The sequence below is a fragment of the Prunus mume genome, linkage group LG1, assembly GCF_029339155.1.
Source record: "Prunus mume cultivar Tortuosa linkage group LG1, ASM2933915v1, whole genome shotgun sequence".
In the NCBI taxonomy this organism is placed as follows: domain Eukaryota; kingdom Viridiplantae; phylum Streptophyta; class Magnoliopsida; order Rosales; family Rosaceae; genus Prunus; species Prunus mume.
This window is the reverse complement of record NC_142698.1, coordinates 18413386-18439653: the sequence shown is the minus strand read 5'-3', so window position 1 is coordinate 18439653 and position 26268 is coordinate 18413386. Positions and strand designations below refer to the sequence as shown.

The following is a 26268-nucleotide window of genomic DNA, read 5'->3' as shown; positions in this document are numbered from 1 at the left end:
AGATTTTATGAAAATATTGGGAAGCTAGGAAGATATAACCAAAACATCTCCAATTCTTTCTTCCCTCGTTATATCAAGCAGCAAGCAGATAGGTCTTTTTTCTTCATGGTTAGGGCTCCACTTTTGTAACCCATCTTGTCATCCACTTCCTTCAGTTCAGGTTAGTAAAATTGTTTGAATGTTTTCCTTCCCTTCTCATCCACACGTGTACTTTCCCTCTGTTGATGAATATTTCTTCTATTCTTTTCATCATGCTTGCATCCTGAAGCTTATCAATATTTCATCACAAAGCTATGTTTGCATATAAATATTTTATTAAATTGATTGTCTCATATGCTATGTTTGCATACAATATTTTATTATATAATTTTTTGCCCTTAAACCCATTAATTTATTATTTAGGTACTGTTTCTTTACCCATAATTCATTATGTGATAATTTTTTCATATAATATTCTTAATTTGATTACATCCCAATTGGGCTAGGAGAATTGTATAGACTCTTGTAATCTGACCATTTCTGGTTTGTGAGTGTTTATGAAATATTATTCGTGATTGAATAATATATATTTCTTTTGATAAGAATATGTTACTTATCTATGTGATTAGATTTGATATATAAAAATTTAAAAGGTGCATTGGATGCATTTTACTAATAAGCTATTATGAAAATATACACAATTAATAAGGATTTGTATCCAATTTTTTTTTTTCCTAATTTTTTGTTCCATGTATGCTAACTAGTTCATTTAACATAAAAGATAAATGCTATTCGTAAAATTTAAAATAATAAAAATAAGTATTTAAAAGTCTATAAAACTCTATGACAAAAGTATATGAAAGTTTGTCACTTAACTTTATCAAGTATATAAAAGTCATTAAGAATTTGTCAACTCTAGGAAAGTCACTCACTTAAAAAAAATTGGATACACCCCCCTAATTTTCTTTTTAAAAAAATTTACCATTAATAAATAATAAACCAACTAAATGTTAAAACAATGAAAGGCATAATTATAAGACCTCGACATTATAATTTAAAAGAAAAAAAGAAAAGCCATTGACATAATAATTAAATGAGTTTTTTTTACTAATAACACACGCTCACGTGTTTAGCTATTGGTTTTCTATTTTGTTTATTTATTTATGCTTTAAAATTTTAAAAAAAATTATGTTTCATATAAATAGGACCCATTATCTGATTTTGTTTTTAATTTGAATTATTTTAATAGAAAAAATATAAATTAATCATATTATTTTTATTTAATTAATAATTTTAATTTTTACGTTTGTATTAACTAATGTCATTTTCTGGTATTTTGAATGTCTCACTATTTTTTATCTTTTGCTTTATATATAGATAGATTAAATTTTATTTTATTTTCACTAATAATTAAATTACTTTAAACGAAAGAAAAGAAGATATTAAGCGCTAAATCCAGAATTAAAACAGGTCAATGACGAGTAGGACTGGATTTGGACACGTGGCACCTTGCATGCTTGGGTGGTCCCTCCTCATAGGGAGAGAGAAATTATATAGAGACTTGAGAAGGATACGTGAACGTGAAAGTTGTACGACTCTCTCCGTCACAGCACAACGCTCTCTCTTCTTCTTCTGTTCTCACTCTGATACACTCTCTCTGGTTTAGGGTTTCAGAAAGCGAAATCGTCACAGGCGGGAAAGCTCCGACTAGGCGCTAGGGTTTTCTCGTCTTCTTCCAACTTTCAATCTTCATTCTCCACCACCACCACCACCACGGCGTCTGTACCGTACGGTTATGGAGAAGATAGCCTCGGATTTGAAAATGTCTGAGACGAAGCAGAGCTGTCTCGGCCAGGCCTACGAAGCCTTGCATGCCCAAGCTTCATCCATCCTCCACTTTGGTGTGCAATGGAAGGAGCTTGAGGACGACTTTGAGTCGACCCGGAACTCGCTCCAGACCCGACTCCGAGAACTCGAGAACCGCGAGAAGAAAATTGATGACCGAGAGAAGCGTTTGGGAGCCTTAGAGTTGAATTTTGACTCGGAGATGGCGTCCAAAGCCGAGAAATTGCGTGGAGTTCAGAAATCGATCGAAGAGGTTGAATCTGGTAAACACCACTTCAACTTGCAATCGCTTAAGTTACTGATTGAAGAGCATAATGAAGAGCTTGATGTTAAAGAGAAGCGATTCTCAGAACTTCAGAGATTGGTTGGAGAGAAAGAGAGGGAGTGTGATTTAATTGATAAACGTGTTAAAGAGCGCACAAAGAAATTGAATTGGGTTATGAAATGTGTAGAAGAGAGGTCCAAGGAGGTTGAGTCTAAGAAGGAGGAAGTGGAAGTGGTTCAGGGGGTATTAAACAAGTGCAGAGAGGATATTGAGTTGCAAGAGAGGCAATTAAATTGGATGATGGGAATGATTGAGGAGAGCAAGAAAGTATATAATTTGAGAGAAGAGCAAATTAACGCAGCTCAAATATCTATTGAAGAATGTGACGATAGGATGAAATTGAAAAAGGAGGAACTTGGTTTGGTTCAGAGATCATTGGAGGAATGCTCTAATACTTTGGAATCCAAAGAGAACATAATTAAGGAAATGGAGTTGAAAGTGAGAGATTTTTATTTGCTTAAGAAATCAATGGAGGAGTGGTCCAGTGAACTTGAATTTAAAGAGAGGGAACTTGAAGGATGGTTTGAGAAGCTTGAACTGACAGAGAAACAATTTGAGCCACAACTCGAGGAACTCCATTTGATGGATAAGAGGGTCAATGAATGCCTCAATGAGGTTCAGTTGCAAGAGAAACATTTAGATTCACTCCAAAAATCGATACAGGAACGTGAAAAGAATTTGGATTCACTCTCCTATGGACTTAAATTGAAAGAGAGGCAACTTGAACAACAGGCCAAAGAGCTTGAATTGAAGCAGAAAGAAGTTGATTCAATACGAAAATCCACTGAAACTAATACAAAAAAAAGGAGATTGAAGAAGAAGACTAATATCCTTGATTCTCAAGCGAAGATTGAGCAATTGGAACATACTCCTGGTAACAATGCCACTGTTCCTTTGTCCAAAAGTATCCAGTCCCGCATCTACAGGAATGGTAGAGACTTGCAGTTGTTCCTGAATGAGCATTTGAAGAGACATGATCTATTGGGTACCGAAATCGCAGCGATTCTTCAAGCATCATCAGACCCAGCCAAATTAGTTTTGGATGCAATGCAAGGGTTTTACCCTTCAAATTCGGTCGTGGAAAACTGGGAGTGTGACTTTGATTTGAGCGTTATTAGAAGGAGTTGTATTCTTCTGTTACAAGAGTTAAAGAGAGTCTCACCACAAATTAATCCTCAGGTGAGAGGAGAAGCAAAGAAGTTGGTAGGCGATTGGAAGGATAAGATGATTGCGGTGGTAGAAAATTGGTTAGAGGTTTTGGGATTTTTATTGCTTCTTACTACATATGATTTGACCTCTACTTATGATGAGAATGAGCTTCAAAGTCTTCTTGTTGTAGTTTCTCAGCATTCACTGGCTACTGAATTAAGCCAGGCCCTTGGTATATCAGATGAGGCAAATGGTAAGATTTTCTTTTTTTGTTTCTTTCCCTTTTTATATTTGTTGATGTTTATATCTCAGTTTCTAATTTCTATAATACTCTTTCCCTATTTGGAATATGTAATAAATTGTTTCTGATTAAATACTCTGCGTTCAGGAACCAAATTGGATAATTGTTAGGTCAACAAATAAAAATCTATGCAATGATACCCTTCACATGTGATGCGATGGGATATGCTTATAAATCTTTCTCATTTTATAGCACTGATGGCCCATACATGTACATGGAAAAGTTCTGAAATGTAGATATTGTGCCTTATGGGTGCTTCTTTTAGAGGAAAAAAAAGGAAATTGAATGCTTATAGTTTTTGCATTGTAGATTGGTTACATTCCCTATTGCACATGCCTCAGAATTTGCATTTTGAAGCACCACTGTAGAGTGGTAATTTTCCCTAAGAAGCTGTTGCAAGCAATGATATTTAAGCATATTTCCAAATAGTTGTCCTTTTAGGCCTTGTTATACTCTGGAAAGAAGTGTTTTCATTTTATTTTTTAATCAATAATAATCTCTTTTGTCCTGGTCTGAAAATCAAAGTAGTTTCATTGTCCCCATTTTATAATTATGTTATTTTAGGCTAATAGCATATCTTGTTCCATGTTTCTTTCTGATTTATCTCATAAGAATTTCAGTGTTGGGGCCAGGCACACATGCTCTTCATTTGTTGTCATTTTATCCTAAATCTTGTTCTTGCATATTGTGCATATACTTCTGATGAGTTCTTTTAGGCAGTATCTATCTCCAATCTACGCATAATACCTTCTGATGTTGGCATATAGCAAAATAAGTGTTTTCTTATTTATTTTTAGTTTTGCTAGGTGATATTTCAACCTAATTGCAATGCTGACCACCACTTTCGCTCAAAGCTTACGTGGCACGTAATGCTATAAACATCTTTCCTTACTATCTTAAATTCAGAATTACACTCAGTAACAGTCTATTACGTTTTTTTATGTTCCTTATTGTAATTGCATAGAGAGCAGCATAATTAGTTCCCCAGTCAAAATAGGTGAACCCATATCTTCACTGGCCAAAAATGGAGCAACTTGTTCTTCTCTGGATCTTCAACCAGGTGCCGCCACAGATGCAAGGAACTTGCAGGTGTTTTTAAATAAGCATTTAAATGGAAATCATTCAATACAAAAAGAAATGTCGGCTGCCCTTCAAACGTCATCAGACCCAGCAAAACTTGTGTTGGATGAGATTCAAACATCTTTTGCTCAATACTGGAGAAAAGGAGATGTTGGTTTCAATGAAACTTTCATGTTTAGTAACATTGCCCTATTGGAGGAGCTAATGAGGGTCTCACGGCATGTCGGACCTCATTTGAAAGAAGATGCAATAAAGCTAGCAGAGCAGTGGAAAGCAAAAATGAGAGCTGACACTCAAAATTCATTGGAGAGTTTGGGATTCTTGCAGTTTGTAGCTACATATGGGTTGCTCCCTACTTTGAATGGAGATGAGATTAATAAGCTTCTTGGGATGATTCATCAGCATAAACAGGCTCTAGAATTATGTCTTACGCTTGGTTTTGCAGATAAGATCCCTGGTAAGTTTCTTGAAAATTGGCTTTCATAGTGTGCTGTTTGTGCTCCATTTACTATTACCCATTTATTTCTTGGTATGCAATTTAATTTTGTGCAATTTATAGTATTTTGGCTAAAGTTGTTTGTAATTACAGTATCGTAGATTCCATTCGTGTGCCCCTTGTGTAAGGGTGATACAGTTATCTTTGGGTTTCAAAGGATAGTTATTTTTCGGTTGGTTTTATACCCTGTCAGGAGAGCTAATGGGTTGAATATTAGCAAATGGCTTGAAGATGATTAAGAAAACTAAGATAAACTTCATGAGACAAGATAAGGTATAGAAAAATTCACAAGGAAGTGAAATAAGTCAAAGATTTTTTACAGACTGGTTTTGACTGCTTTTATGGTTACTTATTATATATTGTAAGCTCACGTGTTATAATTGTTGTTCAGACTGGAGAAATGTGTCCCTTTGTTGGCTTGGCATTTAGTTTGTTGGAATTGTGTACCTTCCTAGGATGATAGTTTCGTTACTCATGTCTTTTTCTCCCTGTTATCATGTTTTCCAGCATACTTATGATTGGTGTTTGAGTTTCTTCTTTTGTATCTTAAATATGATTTCTTTTGTTAATGCATTTACTTATAGTAACTTCTTTAAGTTTGGGTCTTGATACCATGCAATTCTCCTTTTGAAATTTCTCTGGAACAGTATGATGAATCATGCAATTTGGTTTTACATGCAACAGATTTTATTCAGAATCTTATTGAAAGGAAGCAACTGTTTGAGGCTTTTAGGTTTATTTGCACCTTCAAGGTAAATGACAAGTTCTCCTCGGTACCACTCTTAAAAGAATATGTGGAGGGTGCAAGGAAGTCTTACAGGACAGCATGGAGGAAAAAGAAATCACTTGATGAAAAGGTACACTCACTCTTCTTTGGACATATCCGATAGCTGCTTCTTAATTTGTTGAATCTAGGGCCATCCCATTGTAAATCTACATCTATCAATGCTTATTTTCGCTCACAGAATGAGGTTGTAGACCACCAAATAGCTGATCTAAGAGCTGTGATTCAATGCATCAAAGATTACCGCCTCGATTCTGAATACCCATCCAAGGACATTGAAATACAAATAGTTCAGTTGGAGAAAATGAAGGAGAATTGGAGAAAAATGGCGAAATCTCTTGGCTCTAAGGCTGAACAAGAGGAGAAATCTCTTGGCTCTATGGCTGAACAAGAGGAGAAATCTCTTGGCTCCAAGGATGATCAAGGGGAGAGACCTCTTGCCGCCACCCAGGTTGAACAAGAGGACAAACCTCTTGCCTCTAAGGAGAAGAAACCTAGTACCAGCACTTCTGTCTCCAAGGTTGAACAAGAGGATAAATCTCTTGCCTCCCAGGAGAAGAAACCTAGTACCAGCAATTCTGTCTCCAAGGTTGAACAAGAGGATAAATCTCTTGCTTCCCAGCAGAAGAAATGTAGTTCTATAATTTCTGCCTCCAAGGTTGAACAAGAGGATAAATCTCTTTCCTCCCAGAAGAAGAAACGCAGCACCAGAACTTCTGCCTCCAAGGCCGATCAAGAGGAGGAAAAAGAGAAGAAATGCAGCACCAGCACTTGTGCCTCCTCCAAGTTTGAACAGAGACAACAGAGTAAATATAAACGCCCTCGGACATCTGCTACACCCTATGCATTGCCAACTTTCCCTCGTGGCTATCTGCAGCCAAGTTCGTCCTTATTGCCGAATGGAAATTATGGACACCATGGACATTTTTGAAAGATTATGAGCAAAGCCACACTCACTTATTCATTGAGTTGTGCAAACAAAAGGAGACAAAAAGTCCCTAATACAAGGAAATAGAGTCCAGGAAACATGAGTCCGGACTATCAGGTCCATCACCTAGGAAACATAACTGTAGGTATCGGGGAATCACAACCCTACGGTCTATCAATTTTGGTATAGCTTCCGTGCCGAATGCTGGAATGCAGCACCAGTATCTGTTCTTGCCCAACCATCCTGTATATGGCTATTATTAAATCTAGTACGAAGCATGAACCTGCCATACATGCTGCTAACTTTGAAGGACCAATGTGCAGTGCTGATTGTGTTGATGGCACAACTTTGGCAGGTTGAAGGTAGACTGCCTGCTTTATTTTTGTTTTTGTTGTTGGTTTTCCCGAGTTGCATTGCTTTCATCTTGGAGAAGCCAAGTTCTTGTATTTTGACTGACCGACTCTATTGTAGAAATGTTTGACGGAGATGGAGGACTCCTAATATTGAAAAATCTTAATGCTCTTTTCAGACCAGCGTAAGCCCAATCTTACTAACTTGTCCAAAACAGAAGCTCATTCATTCAAAAGACCCATATGTTTTCTTGTGGGGAAACTTATACTTCTCGTGTATATATATTTTTTGTTTTTCCTGTTATTCAGTAGATAAATTTACTGAGAGCACATTTGAATATGAAAACAAAAATGTAAATTTGGAAATCAAACAAAAAATATAAAATTGAGAAATAATAAAGTTTGGATTTTTATTTAAAATAATTGAATGTGTAGTTTTTATATTTTTTTATGATCACAAAAAATATCATATAGATATAATAATGAAATACATGCTGACAAGTTACAATTAAAAGAGGCCAATCTTCTGCAAATTAAAAAAACTGAGGCCCTTTTTTTTCTGCCAAATAAAAAAAAAACCTAAAAGACTGAATTTCGAACATAACCTACCTACATTATTTTCCTTTATTTATTTATTTATTTATTTTGGGATTTCGAATCACATGTTTTGCCTGATTTTAGGTCACGGTTTTATTTTCCCCAAATTGCAAATGCAAATTTGCAACAGTGAGAAACGCTTGCTAGTGGCTCTACTGTGTGAAGGTAACGACAAAAACCCAACCAATCCAGCCAACCAACCAAAAGGAAAAGGAGCTCATAAGAAGGGCATGTCATAATCGAATCAATTAAAAGAAGGGTTATTTTATTTTATTTTATATAATTATTATTTTATAATCACAAATGGTGTTTGAGGTTTGTGAAATTATCATTTTTGGTTTTTTATGTGTTTTTATGACATTATTGGTCCTTATATTATATTTCACACATCAATTTACTCCCTCCCATTAACTATCGTCAAAATTTCTGTTAAATTAATGATGTGACATGTATATGGTACTCACGTATCCAATAAGGTAATACCATATGGATCTAAATAAAAAATTATGTTTTAAAAACAGTTTCACATTCAAAATTTAAATATATTTATATTTATATTTTAATATTGAAGAAGTTACGAAGGGACTTGGAAAAAATCTTTTTTTTTTTAATTTTAAATTTTTTAAATGTGAAACTATTTAAAAATATATATTTTTATTTAGATCTACGTGATATTATCTTATTGGATATATGAATGCCATATTATCATTTTAACGGAACCTAATGAAATGACCAAATTCTTGTATGATGTGTAATATAAATGACCGATAATGTCAGAAAAAAATATAAAGAATTAAAAGTGATAATTTTGCAAACTTATGGACTATTTGTGATAAAAAGGGCTAGAAAGACCAAGAAGATATCACTGGCTGGAAAGACCCATTCTGTTTCATTTACGATGGATGGACACGTGGCAACTTGGATGCCGTCCAGATGAAATTTGTAAAGTCATGGAGATTGCCCATTTTATAGAATCACAATCACCTGCATGGAACGACAGTGCTTGTGACTTGTGAACTTGTGAGCTTGTGAGCTTGTGAGCTTCAGAGCTTGAGGGCCGCTGGAGATTGAAGAAGAAGAAGAAGGAGAAGAATCTTCGGCCTACTTGTTACCTAAGTTCATTGCAAGAGAAAATCTGGAAAACCCAGCCCAAGGTATGTCACATGAGACCCTCATTCATTCTCTCTGTCAATCTCGTCTCCTCTGTTTTAGGGTTTTCAGAAAAAGGAAGCGTCTTTTACTTGTACTAGCCACCACATCCACAACCAGGGTTTTCTATTTTCTAATGCGGCTCTCCCCTGTTACTCTGTTTTGGGGTTTTGAGAAAGCTCTCTGCCACTCTCGTCCCTGTCCGTACAGCTACAACAAAGCTCTAAGCTTTTATCATTTTCTTCAACTTTTTTCACTCTCCGCCGTTCTCCACCGCCACGACTGGCCATAACCGTTACTAGTGTTTTCTTTCAGGAGGTACAGTAGCGAAGTAAGTAACAATGGAGCGGACAACACCTGATTTGGAAGAATCGGAAATGAAGCAGAGTAAGCTCAAGCTCACCCTGATGTGGAAGGACCTTTTGGAGCACATTGACTTCACCAGGAAGGATCAGGAAACCCAATTTGGCATCCTTGAGAACCAGTTGGAAGCCAAAGCCAATGAATTGGATGGAATTGACAAGTTGCTACAAGAGAAAGTAAAGGAGGTCGAATCGAGTAAGCAGCACTTGTGCTCCCTTCAGTTACTGATCCAAGAACATGAAGAAGAGCTTTCTCTGAAAGAGAAGCAATTCTCGGATGTTCAGAGATGCGTTGGAAACAAGGAGAGGGAGTGTGAGTTAATTGAAACACGTATTCAAGATCGAACAAAGAGATTCCAAGAATGTGAAGAAGAGCTTTCTTTATTAGAGAATCGATTCTCGGATTTTGAGAGATCGGTTGGAGAGATGGAGAGGCACTATGATGTAATGGGGAAACGTATTCAAAATCGAGAAAATCGGTTGAATTGGCTTGAGAAAACCGTGGAAGAGAAGTCGAAATTGGTTGAGTGTAGGAAGAAGGAACTGAAAGTCATTCGTGCACAGCTGGACAAGTGCTCCCAGAAGATTGAGTTGAAAGAGAGGCAATTCAATGAGATTCTGGGGTCAATTGAGGAGCAGCAGGAAGAATTTTCTTTTAAAGAAAAGCAAATTAAAGCGGCACAAAGATCAGTTGATAACTGTGACAAAGAGATAAAATTGAAAGAGGAGAAACTTAGTTTGATTCAGAAATTGATAGTGGACTGCTCTAATACACTCAAATCGAGAGAGAAAAGTATTAGGGCAATGGATTTGAAAATGAAAGATTTTTGTTTGCATAAAAAGACAATGGAGGAGTGGTCCTGTAAACTTGAACTGAGAGAGAAACAGTTTGAGTCAAAAGTTGACGATCTCAATAACAGGATCAACGAATGCCTCAATGAGGTTCAGTTGAAAGAAAAGCATTTTGATTCAGTTGAAAATTCGATACAGGAAAGCGAAAAGCATTTGGATTCGCAAGAAAAGTCATTACAAGAATATTCCAATGGACTTGAAATGAAAGAGAGGCAACTTCAGGAATGGGCCAAAGAAATTGAATTGAAAGAACAACAAATTGATTCAATTCAAGCGGCCACTGAAGACCACACCCAAAATCTGGAGTACACCCCTGCCAGTATTATCGCAGTCCCTTCTTCCTCAAGTAATCAATCCAGCATGAGAAGGGATGGTAGAGGCTTGCAGTTGCTCATGAATGAGCATTTGAAGAGAATTGCCTTATTGGCAAGCGAAATGTTTGCTCATCTTAAAGCATCATCAGACCCAGCAGAATTGGTTTTAGATGCAATGGAAGGGTTTTACCCTCCAAATTTGGGTGCGGACAAAATGAAGTTTGATTTTGATCTGACAGTTATCAGAAGGAGTTGTGTTCTTCTGTTACAGGAGTTAAAGAGGTTGTCACCACAGATTAATCATCAGGTGAGAGAAGAAGCAATTAAGTTGGCGGCTGATTGGAAGGCTAAGATGATGGTGGCAGCTGAGAATAGTTTGGAGATTTCGGGGTTTCTGTGGCTGCTTACGGCATATGAATTGACCTCTACTTATAATGCGAGGGAACTTCAAAGTCTTCTTGCTATAGTTGCTCAAACGGAACATGCAACTGAACTACGCCAAGCCCTTGGCATCACAGAAAAAGCACCTGGTAAGCTCTTTAGTATTTATTTTCCATATTTATATCTGAGTTTCTTATTTTATCACTCTCTTTGTTTTTTGATACACACACGCACGTAGAATAATTCTCTAAAGTGCACCATCCCAAACTTGATTTTCTGATTAAACTCTCAATGTTTGGAGGAGGGTCGTGTGGGTTAATTTGTCATATATTATTTACCCTTGTTAAGTCAATAAATCAACCTCTATATTAGTACATCAATGCCCTTTACATGCTATAGGAAGGGAAAAAATAAGAAGAAAAGTTGAATGCTCTTATATTTGGTAGCATTGGTTATGTTCCCCATCGGGCATGCCTTTAATTGCAGAGTAGTCATTTACTTTAACAAGTTGTTGAAGGCAATGAGTTTTAGCCCTTGTCATGTTCTGCAAAGATGATATCTTATATGGTAGACAATTTTTACATTTTATCTTTTTAGTACGTAAATAGTTTGTCATTTTTTTCTCGTCTGAAAAAGTAAACAGTTTCATTTTAACCTCTGTAATAAATCTGTGGTTTAAGGCTTTTAGCATCTCATGTTGCATGTTATGTTCTCATTTATCTGATGAGAATCTCAGTGGAGATATGTGGCAGTGGTTCAACATATGCTCATCTTTTGATACCATTTAATCCTAGATATTTTAGCATCTCTATTTCTGATTTGCACATAATACCATCTGATGCCTGACATATGCAACACGATAAATTTTTTAATTAAGTTTAGTTTTTCTTGTTTAGATTTGAACATAAAAGCTATAACCACTCTCACCCTACTGCTTACCATTTGAGTCAAAGCACGAATGGCACATAATACTGTAAATATATTTTGATATGTTAAATTCAAAATTATTCACTTACCAACCTGTGTACTGCCTTTTCTTTGTTTATTTTTGCAATTGTATAGCTGGAAACAGAGTTTCTTTCCCTGTCAAAATTGAGGAACCAGAATCCTCACCCGTCAGAAATGTAGCAACTTCTTCTTCTCCAAATCTTCAACTAGATGCCATAACATATGCAAGGAATATGCAACAGCGTCTAGATGAACATTTTAGTGAGAATAATTCGGTACAGAGCAAAATGTTTGATTATTTACGAGTGTCAATTGACCCAGGAAGACTTGCTCTGACGATGATGCAAAAATCTCTTTCTGAATACTGGAGAAAAGGAGGTCTCGAAGCAACTGTCATGATGAAGAACATCTCCATGTTGGAGGAGCTAGTGCAAGTCTTGCCGCATGTTGGATCTCATGTGAGAAAAGATGCAGAAGAGCTAGCGGTCAAGTGGAAAGCAAAAATGAGAGCCAATACTGATAATTCATTGGAGATTTTGTGTTTTTTGCAATTTATAGCTACATATGGATTGGTTTCTACCTTCAATGTAGATGAGACGGTAAAGCTTCTTGGGATGATTTCTCAGCATAAACAGGCTATAAAATTACATCAGACACTTGGTGTTGCAGATAAGATCCCTGGTATAAGTTTCTTGAAAATTGGCTTTCATACAAAAGCTTACAGGGAAAACATTTTAAATTGTTAATGCATCTTCTATAGTAACTTCTTTAAGTTTGGGCGGTGATACTGTGGAATTTTCCTTTTGGAACTACTCTGGATCAGTTTGATGAATCTTATAATTTTTGTTTTGCACATAGCAGATTTTATTCAGAATCTTATTGAAAGGAAGCAACTCATTGAGGCTATTAGATTTATCTTCACCTTCAACTTAATCGACAAGTTCCCGCCAGCACTACTCCTCAAAGAATACATGGAGGGTGCACGGCAGTCTTTCTGGACAATTTGGCTGGCAAAAGAATCACTTGATGAAAAGGTACCTTCACTCTTATTTTCACATCCAATAGCGCTCCTTAAATAGTAAAATCTAGGACCATATTTTCTGCTCATATTTACATCTATCAAGGCTTATTTTTGCACACAGAATAATGTCGTAGACAAGCAAATGGCTGATCTAAGAGCTGTGATTCAATGCATCAAAGATTACAACCTCGAGTCTGAATACGCATCCAAGGACATTGAAATACAAATTGTTGAGCTTGAAAAGCTAAGGGGTACTTGGAGACATTCTAGGAGACCCTATGCCTTTGAACAAGAGCTGGAAAAAAGGAAGGAAAGTAGTAGCAGCACTTCTGACACCAGATTTCAACCACCAGAGAAACGTCAAGCCATAGCAGCTGCTAGACCCTGTGCATCGTCAACTTTCACCCGTGGCTATCCGCAGTTAAGTTCGTCATCTCAGCTGCGGTATGGACATCCTGTGCAGTTTGACATGGCGGCCAATGACCATGAAGCTGCTGGTGCTAACTTTGGTGCCATGGAGTTAAGTCTGTCATCTAGGCTGCATTCTGGACACCCTGAGCAATTTAGTATGGCTGCCAACGTCCGCGAAATTGGTGCTAATTTTGGATGGATGCCATTAAGAATGTCACCTCAGCTGCTTGAAAATGATGCACACCCTGCACGGTTTTGTGTGGCTGCTAGTGACCATGAAATTGGTACTAATTTTAGTGCCACGCAGAATGCTGGGTTACTTCACCCTCATCACTTGTTTCCCAGCCCTCATAGTTATCACCCTAATTGAATCTAATAGGAATCTTCCACGCATGCAAACTTTAAAGGACCAGTTTACATTGGCATTCTGAAAATCCATCCCCAGTGTACAGTTCTGATTATAATCTTACCATCCCTGCCCAGCTTTGATAGGAGAAAGCACTTATTTTCACAGAAATGGAGTGCTTGGGATGTTTTGAAATCATCAATATTCGTAAAGCAATTTGATAACATTAATTAATATACGTAACTAATGCACATTTGAAAACATTGTTGTCGGTTTCCCATCAAGGCCGAGGGGGCTAGGGTTTCTTTCAGACAATCAAAGGCCCAAGGTTAGGATCTCTCTAGAAAATCAAGGCCCAGGGCTAGGGTTTCGATAGAAAACCAAGGCCCGAGTTTATGGTTTGCTAGAGAAACTTTTGCTTCTGTCTGTTTCTAGGAATTCATTTCTACTTTCGCGCGATCCGATCTTCTAGAGAAAGACAGATGCTAGCTTTCTGAGAATTACTAGCATCGTTTGGGTTTAGGGCTCTTGGATGGCAAAGGAGAACGAAGCGGCTTCGCAGGCCACCGTCAATGGCGACAATACACTCACGAGCTCTCTACGATGCCGTCCATAGGGGTGAGCACCGTTACCCTATCTTTTTGTTCGCACATTTTTCCTGTACTAATTCTAGGGTTTTGTATTTAGATCGCAAGAGGATGTGTTTTTGCTTAGGAAAACGACGGTAATGGCGAGAATGTACGAGGTCTCGATGTTGCCGTCCGAGGGTTCCTCATTCTCGGCGTGATAATAGACTTGTGTTAATAAGGGTGAGCATCTTTGCCCTATTCTTATGTTCACACCTTTTCTTGTATTAATTCTAGGGTTCCTTTCCGTGATAGAAGAACGCATAGGCAGTGAAACCTGATTGGCTTCAAATTAATAGTTGTAGAAATAATAGCATTGAAACAATAAATGAAGTTTATGGAGTGGAGTCGAATTAGGGTTCTTTAATGTAGGGGTGCACCAGATGCATTTTTTAAATATTTGGTATCACAGAGAGCAGAGAGCGTTCTTCTGATCACCAACTTCATATCCGCCCCTATATTTCCAACTTTATCTCGACCCAGAGTGAAAAAAAAAATGGGAAAAGGGAGAAAAACCATTACATTATCTACATCTCAAGTATAGTTAATTTTCTGCTGAATCCAAATTTAAGTTTCTTTGAGCTCATTGCACAAACTATATATTTTTTAAAGAGGTTTTGATTTTTCATTTTCTTTTGTAGCATGTGTTTGAAAAAACATATGAATCTGGACTTTGGTTTCAAGGAAAGTCACTTTCTAAATCCCTTTCTGCAAAGGATGCTCCAAAAAATTTCTCGTACAGGCACGATTATTTTATACTACCACCACTTGTTCCTGTTTCTTTACAATGTGTAGAATGATCTTATGTCTGCTCTTTAAGTGAGCTACCCTTTAAGCCTTATGATAGTTTCTTATGTCTTAAACTTTAAAGCATAACAAGATGTGGTACTTCTGTAGAATTCTGTTACAAGCCCGTGGGAAGGAAAAGAGAAGCCTTAGTAAAAGGACCTTCATCCTTCCATTCAGATTTTTCCTCTCTCACTCACACACACACACGCAGACAGTGACATTTCAATGCATATTTAGACTTTGTAAAAATATTCAATTTATCAATTAAACCAAACCATTATTTATGTAGGATATTAACCCTGCATCCCTTAAGCATTTCATTCAACTTCCTAGAGTTTGTTAGGGGTAACTGAAAGAACCTTTGGGTTTGAGTTATTCAAATAGATCCTATCTTATGTACTTCATTTTTATTCTTTTTAAGTTTTTAACTGTGACTAGGGATGGGCAATGGACACCCATGGGTACTAACCACCACCACCACCTAATTGGTATCCATTTGGGCCAATGGGTAACCCGTTGCCCATCCCTACCTACTTTACAAGTGGTGCCACAACACAGGGACAAGTATGATTTGATGGAAGTGTAATTTCCAAAATTCACACGAATGACAAAAAAAACGCTGGTCTCTTTGCATTGCAGGCTCAAAATATAGCAAGGAATCTGCAATTTGGGTTTGATTTATTTTTAAAGATCTTGACCTTTAGCCTATTACAAATTACTTTAAACCTTCTATATGATAGAATTTTACCACTCATCTTTAGGACTGTAGTACAAAATCGACAATGTTGGCTTTCGTGATCTGCAGAGATCCATATCTGTGCTCTTCTTCTTTTGTGTGTCTGTGTGAATGCTCAAACATCCAGTTTCATATGTGACGCATATCAAACTTTAGTTGATTGCATAACATGAATTTATAGTAATATATTTTATTCATTTCCTAACATGATTTTGATAAGATATGCATGATGAGAAGACTGTCTTTTGCAGCACAGGATTATATCTTAGTTGTAGAGCAGAGTAACTGCACCGTGATGTCAAAATAGACAGTTATAATTGTATTTCCGTGTATTGGCAGGTATTCTTTTTGGTAGTAAAATGTTGTTTAAAATGAAGTTATGAATATACAAGTGTAGTAATAGAGTATTTTAAAATGTTTCTTCAGGATTTGTGTTCTGGTTTGCGATCTTTAACATTCAGTGGTTATCACACACCAAATGTTCATCCTATGAGTTGCAGTAGTTCTATGTTCTTTTTTGTTATTGACATAACAAACTGTTCTTCCCATCATTCCCACTTGTGGCATTTTAATGTGAATTTTTTTTATTCTATGGTTTTTTTTTTATATCCTTTTATATCCTTTTATATTGCTAGCTTTCGAGTTTGTCCACATTTTAAAGACATTATTCGTTCTTGAAATGCCAGCGCTGGAGTCTGTTACTGTTAGCCTTTTATTTTGTAGGTAATTTTTTAGGATTGATATTTCATCTAGAGACGGGCAATGATGTTTTTTGTTAGTTAGTTCGTTAGTGTGACACTTATGTTTGTTTGTTGTGTCGTACACTTGCACATTCTGTAGTTATGCTTTGGTTCAACTTATTATTTTGCACACTGACCATCTGGTTTATTTCCGTCTTATTCCAATTGTTATTATCGTCTTATTCCAATTGTTATTATTTCTGATGGTTCTGAGTGTTTATTAATTGTTTAACTGTTTTTTTCCCAGGATATCTAAAACCAGAGGCTACGAGGATTTCGCCTCAAATTTCCTTTTTGTTTTTTTAACTAATTTGATCTAATTTCAATCAAAACAAGTCTGTATAATATCAATTCTTTTATTTTTTTTATTTTGATTAAATTCTTTTATTTGAGTGATGCGGATTGTAGTTTTTACTTGCATTGTATGCATGGTTTTCTTTTTCTTTTGTTAGTCATTAGAACATAGATTAGGCCCAAATATTTGTTGGATCGATACTACAGGGGAGCTTCTACAGGGGAGTCTCTAGTTTAAGAGGCTTTTACGTCTTTTTGTGACCCTGCTTTGGGCTTAATTTGTAGTGGCCCTCTATTAGGCCCACTTTGAAGTTTTTTGGCCCCACATTGGGCCTACTTGTCGTTCAATAGCGCTTCATTGGGCCTATTACCTTTATGGACTTCCTAGTGGGCCTTTTTGATCGAATATGGGCCATTCATTAGCACAATTTAGTAATGCGGGTCTGAAGTATCGATCCAACAAATATTTGGGCCTAATTTATGTTCTAATGAGTAACAAAAGAAAAAGAAAACCATGCATACAATGCAAGTAAAAACTACAATCCGCATCACTCAAATAAAATAATTTAAAAAAAATAAAAGAATTGATATTATACAGACTTGTTTTGATTGAAATTAGATCAAATTAGTTAAAAAAAACAAAAAGGAAATTTGAGGCGAAATCCTCGTAGCCTCTGGTTTTAGATATCCTGGGAAAAAAACAGTTAAACAATTAATAAAACACTGAACCATCAGAAATAATAACAATTGGAATAAGACGGAAATAAACCAGATGGTCAGTGTGCAAAATAATAAGTTGACCAAAGCATAACTACTGAATGTGCAAGTGTACGACACAACAAACAAACATAAGAAAGCGTCACACTAATGAACGAACTAACAAAAAACATCATTGCCCATCTCTAGATGAAACATCAATCCTCAAAAGTTACCTACAAAATAAAAGGCTAACAGTAATAGACTCCAGCACTAGCATTTCAGGAACGAATAATGTCTTTAAAATATGGACAAACTCGAAAGCTAGCAATATAAAAAAAATTCGTGTTAAAATGCAACAAGTGGGAATGATGGGAAGAATAGTTTGTTATGTCAATAACAAAAAAGAACATAGAATTACTGCAACTCATAGGAAGAACATTGGTGTGTGATAACCACTGAATGTTAAAGATCGCAAACCAGAACACAACATCCTGAAGAAACATTTTAAAATACTCTATTACTACATTTGTATATTCATGACTACATTTTACTACTAAAAGAATCCCTGCCAATACACGGAAATACAATATATCTTCCAGCTTTTACACAATCCAAAGGTATTGTCGACAACAGATTAACAAAAAATGAACGATAAACAGCTACTGTGAAAAATTATATCAAATTAAGCTTGATATGTACCAACTACAACTAGGAAATATAACAGAACAACCGAGAGAGAGAGTGAATAGATTTATAACTGCCAATCTATCCTCAGTATATATTTGACAATGTGGGCGGATAAATTTTAGTTCTATGAAATTTACTGCTTCAAATGTTATTTCCATGGTAATAACCTATAAACATTGCTTGGGTGCATAGATGCAAAAGCAAATACGGAGAACTTCTGAGACTCCTTGCAGTCTCATCCTAACTTGAAAAGTGGAGAAGGGGAGAGTCTAATTAAAACACTCAGATTACTGACATTGCCTAGAACATTGTGTGCAACAATATTTGAATAATGCACTAACCCATTTATGATTTTTCACGTTCTAATGTCTTCCACCTCATGTTACATTGAAAGTAAGAGAAACCCCATCATCTGATGTTCTCTTTTTGTCGGAACATCAAGTTGTTGAACAGTCTAGTTATGCATGGTTATTATTTCTACAGATCCGATCGTGGATCAATGGCGGACATCGAGGCGTAAACCTCGCAAAACAAGAATCGCATTTGAGGAGCTTTTCTTCATGCCCCGTCGTCTCTCTCTTTCTTCACGCTCAAGTCTCTGATCTACAACGAAGGCTCCGATCACAGAGCCAATGCCATTGTTAGGGTTTCCAGACCTTCTCCGTGTTTCTCATCCCTCATTTTCTCAGATCTGCTCTCACTCTCGTTTGGCACTCTGAGGGCCCGAGGGTTAAGGTTTATCATTTGCCAGATTAGGCTCCTTTTTGGATAAGAAGCTTTTCTTCTTCATACGATGTCGTTTCGTTTTATATCATAATTTAGAATTTGTAGAGTTAGTGGACTGGACTGGACTGGTTTGCTTAATCGCCTCGACCCTGGACTTGGCGGCGTGTCCTCACTTTCAATTCACTCTGGCCTATCCTATTTTTTTGGGGGTCGAAATTGGCCTATCCTTTTGTATTAGTCCAGTAGTGATAGCCTTTCTTGCGACATGTCGAATGAAATTACCGATGACTCCCATGATTAATGTTTTTTTTGCACTTTTTTATTGGTCATGGGCGGAATATGCCAACTTGCCATTAGCCCATCTTGGATTCATTTTTTTAAACTAAAAAATAATTGTGAGTTCAAAATCCATAATTCGCAGTTGGTAAAACTCATTTTTTAGAGTTCTTCTCTCTCTCTCTCTCCCTAGCTAATCCAAGTGATGGGTTTTTGAAACGTTTTTTGAGTGGGTTTTTTTTATATCTTGAGGCAGGTGAAAAACGTTATTTCCATGCCTAGTTTACTCGATTTTGAGTTCAAATTTTATAATTTTAAAAAAAATTAATATCAAATAAGTTTTAAAATCTTAAAATTAATATTTGAAAACTCATATTTTTTTAAATTTAAAAAATCATGTTTTTTTTTGGGCAAACAAAAGAATCATATTTTTAAATATCATTTTTTTAAATACATTTTTTTAGTAGAACACCAAACGAACACTTAATTTTCGATATGGATTTTACTGCCATAAAACAACCATGAGCTTTACATGTTCGAAATGTCATTTGAACACAATGCAACATTAAACAATCGCCGTAAAAAGAAAAGAGAAAAGCGATCGAAAAAGATGGATACGTGGCGACGTTTGGAGACACGACCATTGTACATTGGTTAATGTCCAAATGTCATTCGAAAGACATGGCCTTTATTGCATGCTACAGGAAGTTGAACGGCAGTGCTTTGCTCGAGAACAAGTGAGAAGAACCTTGTGAGGTTGAGAAAATTACAACCTTGGAGACGCTTGAGGTTGAAGAAGAAGAAGCAGCTTGGCCTACTTGCTACATAACTCCATAACTCCATTGCAAGAGAAAATCTGAAAAAACCCAACCCAAGGTATGGGAACAAGACCCTCATTCTCTCTTTCAATCTCGTCTGTCTCCTCTGTTCTAGGGTTTTCAGAAAATGAATCGTCTCTGCAGGGCTTAGGCTTAGCCATTAGGGTTTTCTGCTTTTCTGCTTTTTACCACTTGAAAGTGGCAGTGATTCCACCCACAATGCTTTCTCTGCTCTCCCCTGTTACTCTGTTTTAGGGTTTTGGAAACTAGGCACTAGGCTATTCTTTTTAATTTGCTTCAACTTTTCTTACTCTTTATTTTCTACCACCACGTCGTCTGTAACAAGTTTGGTCCTTTTACAGGAGAAGCAGCCCAACAATGGATAAGAAAGCTTTCAACTTGGAAGAATTAGAGTTGAAGCAGAGGAAGCTCGCCCTGCCATTGAAGGACCTTTTGGACTATTTTGATTCCTTCCGGAATGGGCTCCTCACCAGATTGCAAGAGGTACAGGATCACGAGAAGCAAATGGGGGTCTTAGAGAACCAAGTGCAAGCAAAAGCCAACGAATTGCGTGGAATTGAGAGGTTGATTGAAGAGAAATTAAAAGAGGTCGAATCGGGCACGGAGCACTTGCGCTCTTTTCAGTTATTGATTAAAGAGCATAATGAAGATATTTCTGTTAAGGAGAAGCGATTTTCAGATGTTCAGAGATGGGTTGGAGAGAAGGAGAAAGAGTATGATTCTATTGAAAAAAGTATTAATTGGGGAACAAGTAAATTGAATTGGTATGAGAAAACAGTGGAAGAGAAGTCAAAGTTGGTTGAGTCTAAGGAAAAGGAATTAAGAGAGGTTCAAAGACTTTTAAACAAGTACTCTCAGGACATTCAGTTGAAGGAGAGGCAATTAAATGAGATTTTGGGGTCAATTGAGAAGCAGAACAAAATATTTGCTTTGAAAGAAGAGAAAATTAAAGAAGCACGACGATTGGTTGATGAATGTGACAAGGAGATGAAATTGAAAAAGGAGAAACTTGGATTGATTCAGAAATCGATAGTGGAATTCTCTAAGACAATCGAATCGAAACATAAAATAATTAGGGGAATGGATTTGAAAGTGAAATTTTTTTCTTTGCATAAGAAATCAATGGAGGAGTTGTTCTGTAAACTTGAATTGAAAGAGAAACAATTTGAGTCAAAAGTTGAGGGGATTAGTCTGATTGAAAAAGGGGTGACTGATTGCCTCAACGAGGTTCAGTTGAAAGAAAACCATTTAGATTCGCTTGAACAGTTGATACAAGAATGTGGGAAGCATTTGGATTCACAAGAAAAGTCATTACAAGAATGCTCCAATGGTCTTGAAAAGAAAGAGAGGAAACTGGAGCAATGGGCCAGAGAACTTCAATTGAAACAACAGCAAATCAATTCAATTCGAAAATCCACCAAAGAACACACCCAAACTCTGGAATATACCCATGCTAACATTGCTACTATTCCTTCTTCTGCAAGTAATCAATCTAGCATCAATAGGGATGGTAGATGCTTGTTGTTGCTCATGAATGAGCATTTGAAGAGAATTGCTTTATTGTCTAGCGAAATGTCTGCTCATCTTAAAGCATCATCAGACCCAGCAGAATTGGTTTTAGATGCAATGGAAGAGTTTTACCCTTCAAATTCGGCTGTGGACAAAATGAAGTTTGATTTTGATCTGACAGTTATTAGAAGGAGTTGTATTCTTCTGTTGCAGGAGTTAAAGAGGTTGTCACCGCAGATTAATCATCAGGTGAGAGAAAAAGCAATTAAGTTGGCAGCTGATTGGAAGGATAAGATGACAGTGGCGGCTGAGAATGTCTTGGAGGTTTTAGGTTTTTTGTGGCTTCTTACTGCGTTTGAGTTGACCTCTACTTATGATGAGAGGGAGCTTCAAAGTTTTCTTGCTGTAGTTACTCAACCGGAAGATGCAACTGACCTATCCCAGGCCCTTGGCATCACAAATAAGGCACCTGGTAAGCTCTTTTATATTTATTTTTCATAGTTATATCTGAGTTTCTTATTGGTATAATACTCTCTTGTTTCTGAATATATACACACCCACACTTGTAGTACAAATACAATTCTCTAGAGTGCAATGTCCCAAACTTGATCTTCTAATTAAATTCTCAATGTTTGAAGAATCATATGGGTTATTTATCATGTTTGTTACCCTTGTTAAGTCAATAACTAGACATCTATAGTAGCACAAGTGGCACATAATCCTGTAAATTTCTTTTGATATATTAAAGTTGAAATTATTCACTTACTAACCAGTGCATTTCCTTTTCTGTGTTTCTTTTTGCAATTGCATGGCAGGTAGCACCCTTTCATTCCCTGTTAAAACGGAGGAACCAGAATCCTCACAAGTCAGAAATGTAGCAACTTCTCCTTCTCCAAATTTTCAACCAAGCGCCACCACAGATGAAAGGAATTTGCAGGGGTGTATAAAAGAGCATTTAAGTGGAGATAATTTAGTACAAAACGAAATGTTTGATGCTCTACGAATGTCATTCAACCCAGAAAAACTTGTTTTGAACCTGATGAAAACATCTCTTGATCAATATTGGAAAAAAGGAGATGTTGGTTTTGAAGCAACTCTCATGAAGATCCACATTCCCCTATTGAAGGAGCTGATGAAAGTCTTACCGCATGTTAGAGATCATGTGGAAGAAGATGCAATGGAGCTAGCAGTTCAGTGGAAAGAAAGACTGAGAGCTGATTCTGAAAATTCACTGGAGATTTTTTCTTTTCTGCAGTTTATAGCTACATATGGATTGCTTTCTTTCTTGAATGGAGATGAAATTGTAAAGCTTCTTGGCATGATTTCTCAGCATAAACAGGCCCTAGAATTACATCAAACACTTGGTTTTTCTGATAAGATCCCTGGTAAGTTTCTTGAAAATTGGCTTTCATAGTGTGATGTTTGTGTTCCACTACATTAATCTGCAGTTCACAATATTTTGGCTATTGGTGTTTGTAATTATGAGTATCCTAGATGCCATTCTTATGTACATACTGCTGGGGCAATAGCTTGGGGTTGGTATACTGCCTTAAGAAGTTAAAGGGCCGAATATTAGCAAATGGTGTGAACGTGATTGATAAACCTATGATAAACTTCATGAGTCGATATAGTTATGGAAATGTACAATGAGGTTATGTAAGATATTGTTTATTACAGACTGATCTTGTTGGAATATATTATATATTTTTAAGTGAACGTTTTATAACTGTGGTTCTGAAGCTCAGTAAATCTCCGCAAATTATCTTTTAATTGGTTTGATATTTTAGTTTGACAGGACCAGTGTCCTCTTACATCACTGGCATTCTGTGTCCTCTATTTAATATTGTGGTCTGATTTATTCTTTTCCACCCTACATATGTTTTCTCTTCTTTATGCTTTTTTTTTTATTTAGGACAAGCGATTGGGGGAGGGGGGTTTACACAAATATTCATTAGGTGCCTGGGGGTTTTCGAACTTCTGCCCGCATGGGTGGAGGTGGAAGAGCTCAACCAACTGAGCTATACCTCTAACATTAACCTCTTTACGTTTGCTTGGTGATACTGTGTAATTGTCCTTTTGAAACTTATCTGGAGCAGTTCGATCAATCCTGCAATTTTGTTTTACATGTTGCAGATTTTATTCAGAATCTTATTGAAAGGAAGCAACTGATTGAGGCTGTTAGATTTATTTGCACCTTCGAGGTAGTTCACAAGTTCCTGCCAGTACGACTCATAAAAGAATATGTGGAAGATGCAAGGAAGTCGTACTGGACAAAATGGATGGAAAAAAAATCACAAAATGAAAAGGTACATTTACTTTGGACATCAAATAACGCTTCTTAAATAGTTAAATCTAGGATGATTCTCAGTGTAAATATGCATCTATCAAGTCTTATTTTTCCTCACAGGATATTGTTGTAAAAGACCAAATAGCTGATCTTAGAGCTGTGATTCAATGCATCAAAGATTACAATCTTGAGTCTGAATACCCATCCAAGGACATCGAGTCAGAAATTCTTCAGCTGGGAAAACTAAAGGAGAGTTGGAGACCTTTACAGATATCTTTTACCTCCAAGTTGGGACAACGAAAACATGAAGAAAGGAAGAAGCGTAGTACTAGCACTTCTGCCCCCAAGTTTCAACCACCAGAGAAACGTCAAAATATAAGTCATCCGACACCTCTGGCAGCTATTCCTAGACCTTATGCATTGCCAACTTTCAACAGTGACTCGTCTCGGCTGTATGAAAACTATGGACACCCTGGGCGGTTTGGTATGGATGCCAATGACCATCAAATTGGTGCTAATGGTGCCATGCAGTTAAGTTCGTCATCTCTGCTGCATGAAACTGGTGCAGATAAGTTTGGCATGGTGGCTAGCAACCAAGAAACTGGTGCTAATTTTGGTGCAGTGGAGTTAAGTTCGTCATCTCGGCTGTATGAAAATTACAGACACCCTGCACAGTTTCATATGGCTGCCGCTGCCAACGAACATGAGACTGGTGCTAATTTTGGTGCCATGGGGTTAAGTTCATCATCTCTGCTGTATGAAACTTATGGACACCCTGCACAGTTTCGTATGGCTGCTGCCAACAACGTCCATGAAATCGGCACTAATTTTAGTGCCATGCAGAATGCCGGGCTACCTCACTCCCATCACTTGTTGCCCAACACTCATAGTTATGACCCTAATCAAATATAGTAGGAACGTTCCACACGCTTAAACTTTGAAGGACCAGTTTATATTGGATTGAATTCTGAAAATCCAGTCCCACTGTATAGTGCTGATTTTAGAGACCTTCAATTGCATCTATGGCACATCTTTTGGTAGGCATCCAGCCTGTTTTGTTTTATGTTTTGCATTACTTCCAGTAGGGGAAGTGTTTTGTTGCACAAAGTTCATACCTTTGGGTCGTCAAATGAAATGCTTTTTCCTAATTTGATGCTAAATTATAGGTTTTATTTACCTTGTGCAAAAGGCTGCAACAGTCCCGACCGATCTCTTGGACTACAGGGGTCCAAGAGATTTGTGGTCACTCACTGTTGGATGTAAATTCAACGGTTCACTCATTCTTGCACTCCTTTTAAGAAACATTTTTGAACCGTTAGATTAACATCCAACGGTGGGTGATCACAATCTCTTGAACTCCTGTGGTCTAAGAGATCGAGACTGAAGGCTGCCATACTATGAACTTTTTGTAGCTGTTAACTCAATACTAGAAATGATTTATTTCTCAAAATAAAAAGATGGGGGTGGTTATTTATTTATTTATTTTCACAAAGTGATATTCTAAACTACTCAAAGATCTCTAATATGCAACGTCTTGATCCACTGCTCTAATTCACTTCTACAAAAGATTATGGCTTATTAGACATCATCTTATTTATAAACAAAATAAATAAATTTGAATTGTAATGGGGTGGTGGTTTGACTAGGAGGATGGTGCGAGGGAGATAGAAAAATATAGGGTGAGACAGAAGAGGGAGACAAAAGGGGAATGAGGGGAAGGGGATGAGGGGGAGAGTTGCAGAGTTGTAGCTTTCTTTTTTCTTTTCTTTATTTAAGTTTTTAAATTTTTTTAGATTTTAAATGTTAAACCATTTTTTTAAAAATAATTTTTTATTTAGATTCACGTGTCATTATCTGATTGGATATGTGGGCACATATGTGACACGTCATCACATATGTGAAGTGTAACATAAAGGACCAATAATATCATATATATAAATAAAAAAAACATAAAGGACCAAAGGTGATAATTTCGCTAACCTCGAGACCATTTGTGATAAAAACCCTAGATAATAAAGCAGACTATCAAACTTATGAGACACCTATTTGTTGACTTCCAAATTATCAAATCAACATTTGAAGCTTTTAAAAAAACTTTTAGAGCACTTCCACCCATTTGTCATAATAAAGGGCAAAAGGAGGTAAGAGTTGCTACTATTCACGTGAATAGTGTTAACCCTTTCAAAAGGCTTGTTGTGTTTCCACTCATTGCCATAGCAAATACTATTTACTTTTTTTTAATTAACTTAAACGATTAATTTGGATAAGATTTTCAGTTGCCACGTGTCAATATTTCTTATAAAATTCATATTTCAAATTTCAGATCAGATTCTCTGTTGTTACGTGCCGATATTTATTATAAAATACAAATATCATATTTTAGATAAGATTTTCATCCGCACACTCCCTTTCTCTTGCTTTCTCATCCACATATCTTTTCAT

At 36.7% G+C, this 26268-nt stretch overlaps 3 protein-coding genes and 1 long non-coding RNA gene across 10 annotated transcripts; 3 read left to right on the top strand and 1 right to left on the bottom strand.

The window, feature by feature from the left end:
- Positions 1-1564: 1564 nt before the first annotated feature.
- LOC103344714 (uncharacterized) lies at positions 1565-7420 on the top strand. 3 transcript variants are annotated; one of them, XM_008248337.3, is made up of 4 exons: positions 1565-3551; positions 4564-5136; positions 5860-6032; positions 6141-7420. In XM_008248337.3, exons 1-4 carry the CDS (start codon positions 1775-1777, stop codon positions 6888-6890), a joined length of 3273 nt encoding a protein of 1090 aa, XP_008246559.3. In that variant the 5' UTR covers positions 1565-1774; the 3' UTR covers positions 6891-7420. The 3 variants fall into 3 exon arrangements, with proteins under 3 accessions (XP_008246559.3, XP_088899997.1, XP_088899996.1); XM_089043871.1 differs by having other exon boundaries at positions 1578-3551; positions 4597-5136; XM_089043870.1 differs by having other exon boundaries at positions 1578-3551; positions 4588-5136.
- Positions 7421-8829: 1409 nt separating this feature from the next.
- Positions 8830-19139, top strand: LOC103344711 (uncharacterized). 4 transcript variants are annotated; one of them, XM_089043802.1, is made up of 7 exons: positions 8830-8988; positions 9299-11041; positions 11955-12521; positions 12702-12874; positions 12983-14236; positions 14306-14427; positions 18673-19139. In XM_089043802.1, the coding sequence occupies exons 2-5, from the start codon at positions 9325-9327 to the stop codon at positions 13640-13642; spliced, it is 3117 nt and encodes a 1038-aa protein (XP_088899928.1). In that variant the 5' UTR covers positions 8830-8988; positions 9299-9324; the 3' UTR covers positions 13643-14236; positions 14306-14427; positions 18673-19139. The 4 variants fall into 4 exon arrangements, with proteins under 4 accessions (XP_088899928.1, XP_088899927.1, XP_016652630.2 ...); XM_089043801.1 differs by lacking the exon at positions 18673-19139 and adding an exon at positions 16757-16905; XM_016797144.2 differs by lacking the exon at positions 18673-19139 and having other exon boundaries at positions 12162-12521; positions 14306-14611.
- LOC148921211 (uncharacterized) lies at positions 17377-18675 on the bottom strand. The gene is made up of 2 exons (XR_016123152.1): positions 18531-18675; positions 17377-17492 (listed from the first exon to the last, which is right to left on the bottom strand). It is a non-coding gene; the product is annotated as an uncharacterized LOC148921211 (long non-coding RNA).
- A 666-nt stretch (positions 19140-19805) lies between the features above and the next one.
- On the top strand, positions 19806-24986 carry LOC103344713 (uncharacterized). Of its 2 annotated transcripts, none has more exons than XM_089052065.1 (5): positions 19806-20067; positions 20372-22011; positions 22355-22924; positions 23673-23845; positions 23929-24986. In XM_089052065.1, the coding sequence occupies exons 2-5, from the start codon at positions 20388-20390 to the stop codon at positions 24736-24738; spliced, it is 3177 nt and encodes a 1058-aa protein (XP_088908191.1). In that variant the 5' UTR covers positions 19806-20067; positions 20372-20387; the 3' UTR covers positions 24739-24986. The 2 variants fall into 2 exon arrangements, with proteins under 2 accessions (XP_088908191.1, XP_016652628.2); XM_016797142.2 differs by having other exon boundaries at positions 19811-20067; positions 23947-24986.
- The last annotated feature ends 1282 nt before the right edge of the window (positions 24987-26268 follow it).

What these genes read in the sequence shown, in the direction of transcription:
- LOC103344713 (XM_089052065.1), top strand. Translation starts at nt 20,388, where the DNA reads ATGGATAAGAAAGCTTTCAACTTGGAAGAATTAGAGTTGAAGCAGAGG. An exon ending in CATCACAAATAAGGCACCTG is followed by an intron (nt 22,012 to 22,354) that starts GTAAGCTCTTTT and finishes ATTGCATGGCAG; the next exon opens with GTAGCACCCTTTCATTCCCT. An exon ending in AAAAATCACAAAATGAAAAG is followed by an intron (nt 23,846 to 23,928) that starts GTACATTTACTT and finishes GCATCTATCAAG; the next exon opens with TCTTATTTTTCCTCACAGGA.
- LOC103344714 (XM_008248337.3), top strand. Translation starts at nt 1,775, where the DNA reads ATGGAGAAGATAGCCTCGGATTTGAAAATGTCTGAGACGAAGCAGAGC. An exon ending in TTTTGCAGATAAGATCCCTG is followed by an intron (nt 5,137 to 5,859) that starts GTAAGTTTCTTG and finishes TACATGCAACAG; the next exon opens with ATTTTATTCAGAATCTTATT. An exon ending in AGAAATCACTTGATGAAAAG is followed by an intron (nt 6,033 to 6,140) that starts GTACACTCACTC and finishes TTTCGCTCACAG; the next exon opens with AATGAGGTTGTAGACCACCA.
- LOC103344711 (XM_089043802.1), top strand. Translation starts at nt 9,325, where the DNA reads ATGGAGCGGACAACACCTGATTTGGAAGAATCGGAAATGAAGCAGAGT. An exon ending in CATCACAGAAAAAGCACCTG is followed by an intron (nt 11,042 to 11,954) that starts GTAAGCTCTTTA and finishes GCAATTGTATAG; the next exon opens with CTGGAAACAGAGTTTCTTTC. An exon ending in AAGAATCACTTGATGAAAAG is followed by an intron (nt 12,875 to 12,982) that starts GTACCTTCACTC and finishes TTTTGCACACAG; the next exon opens with AATAATGTCGTAGACAAGCA.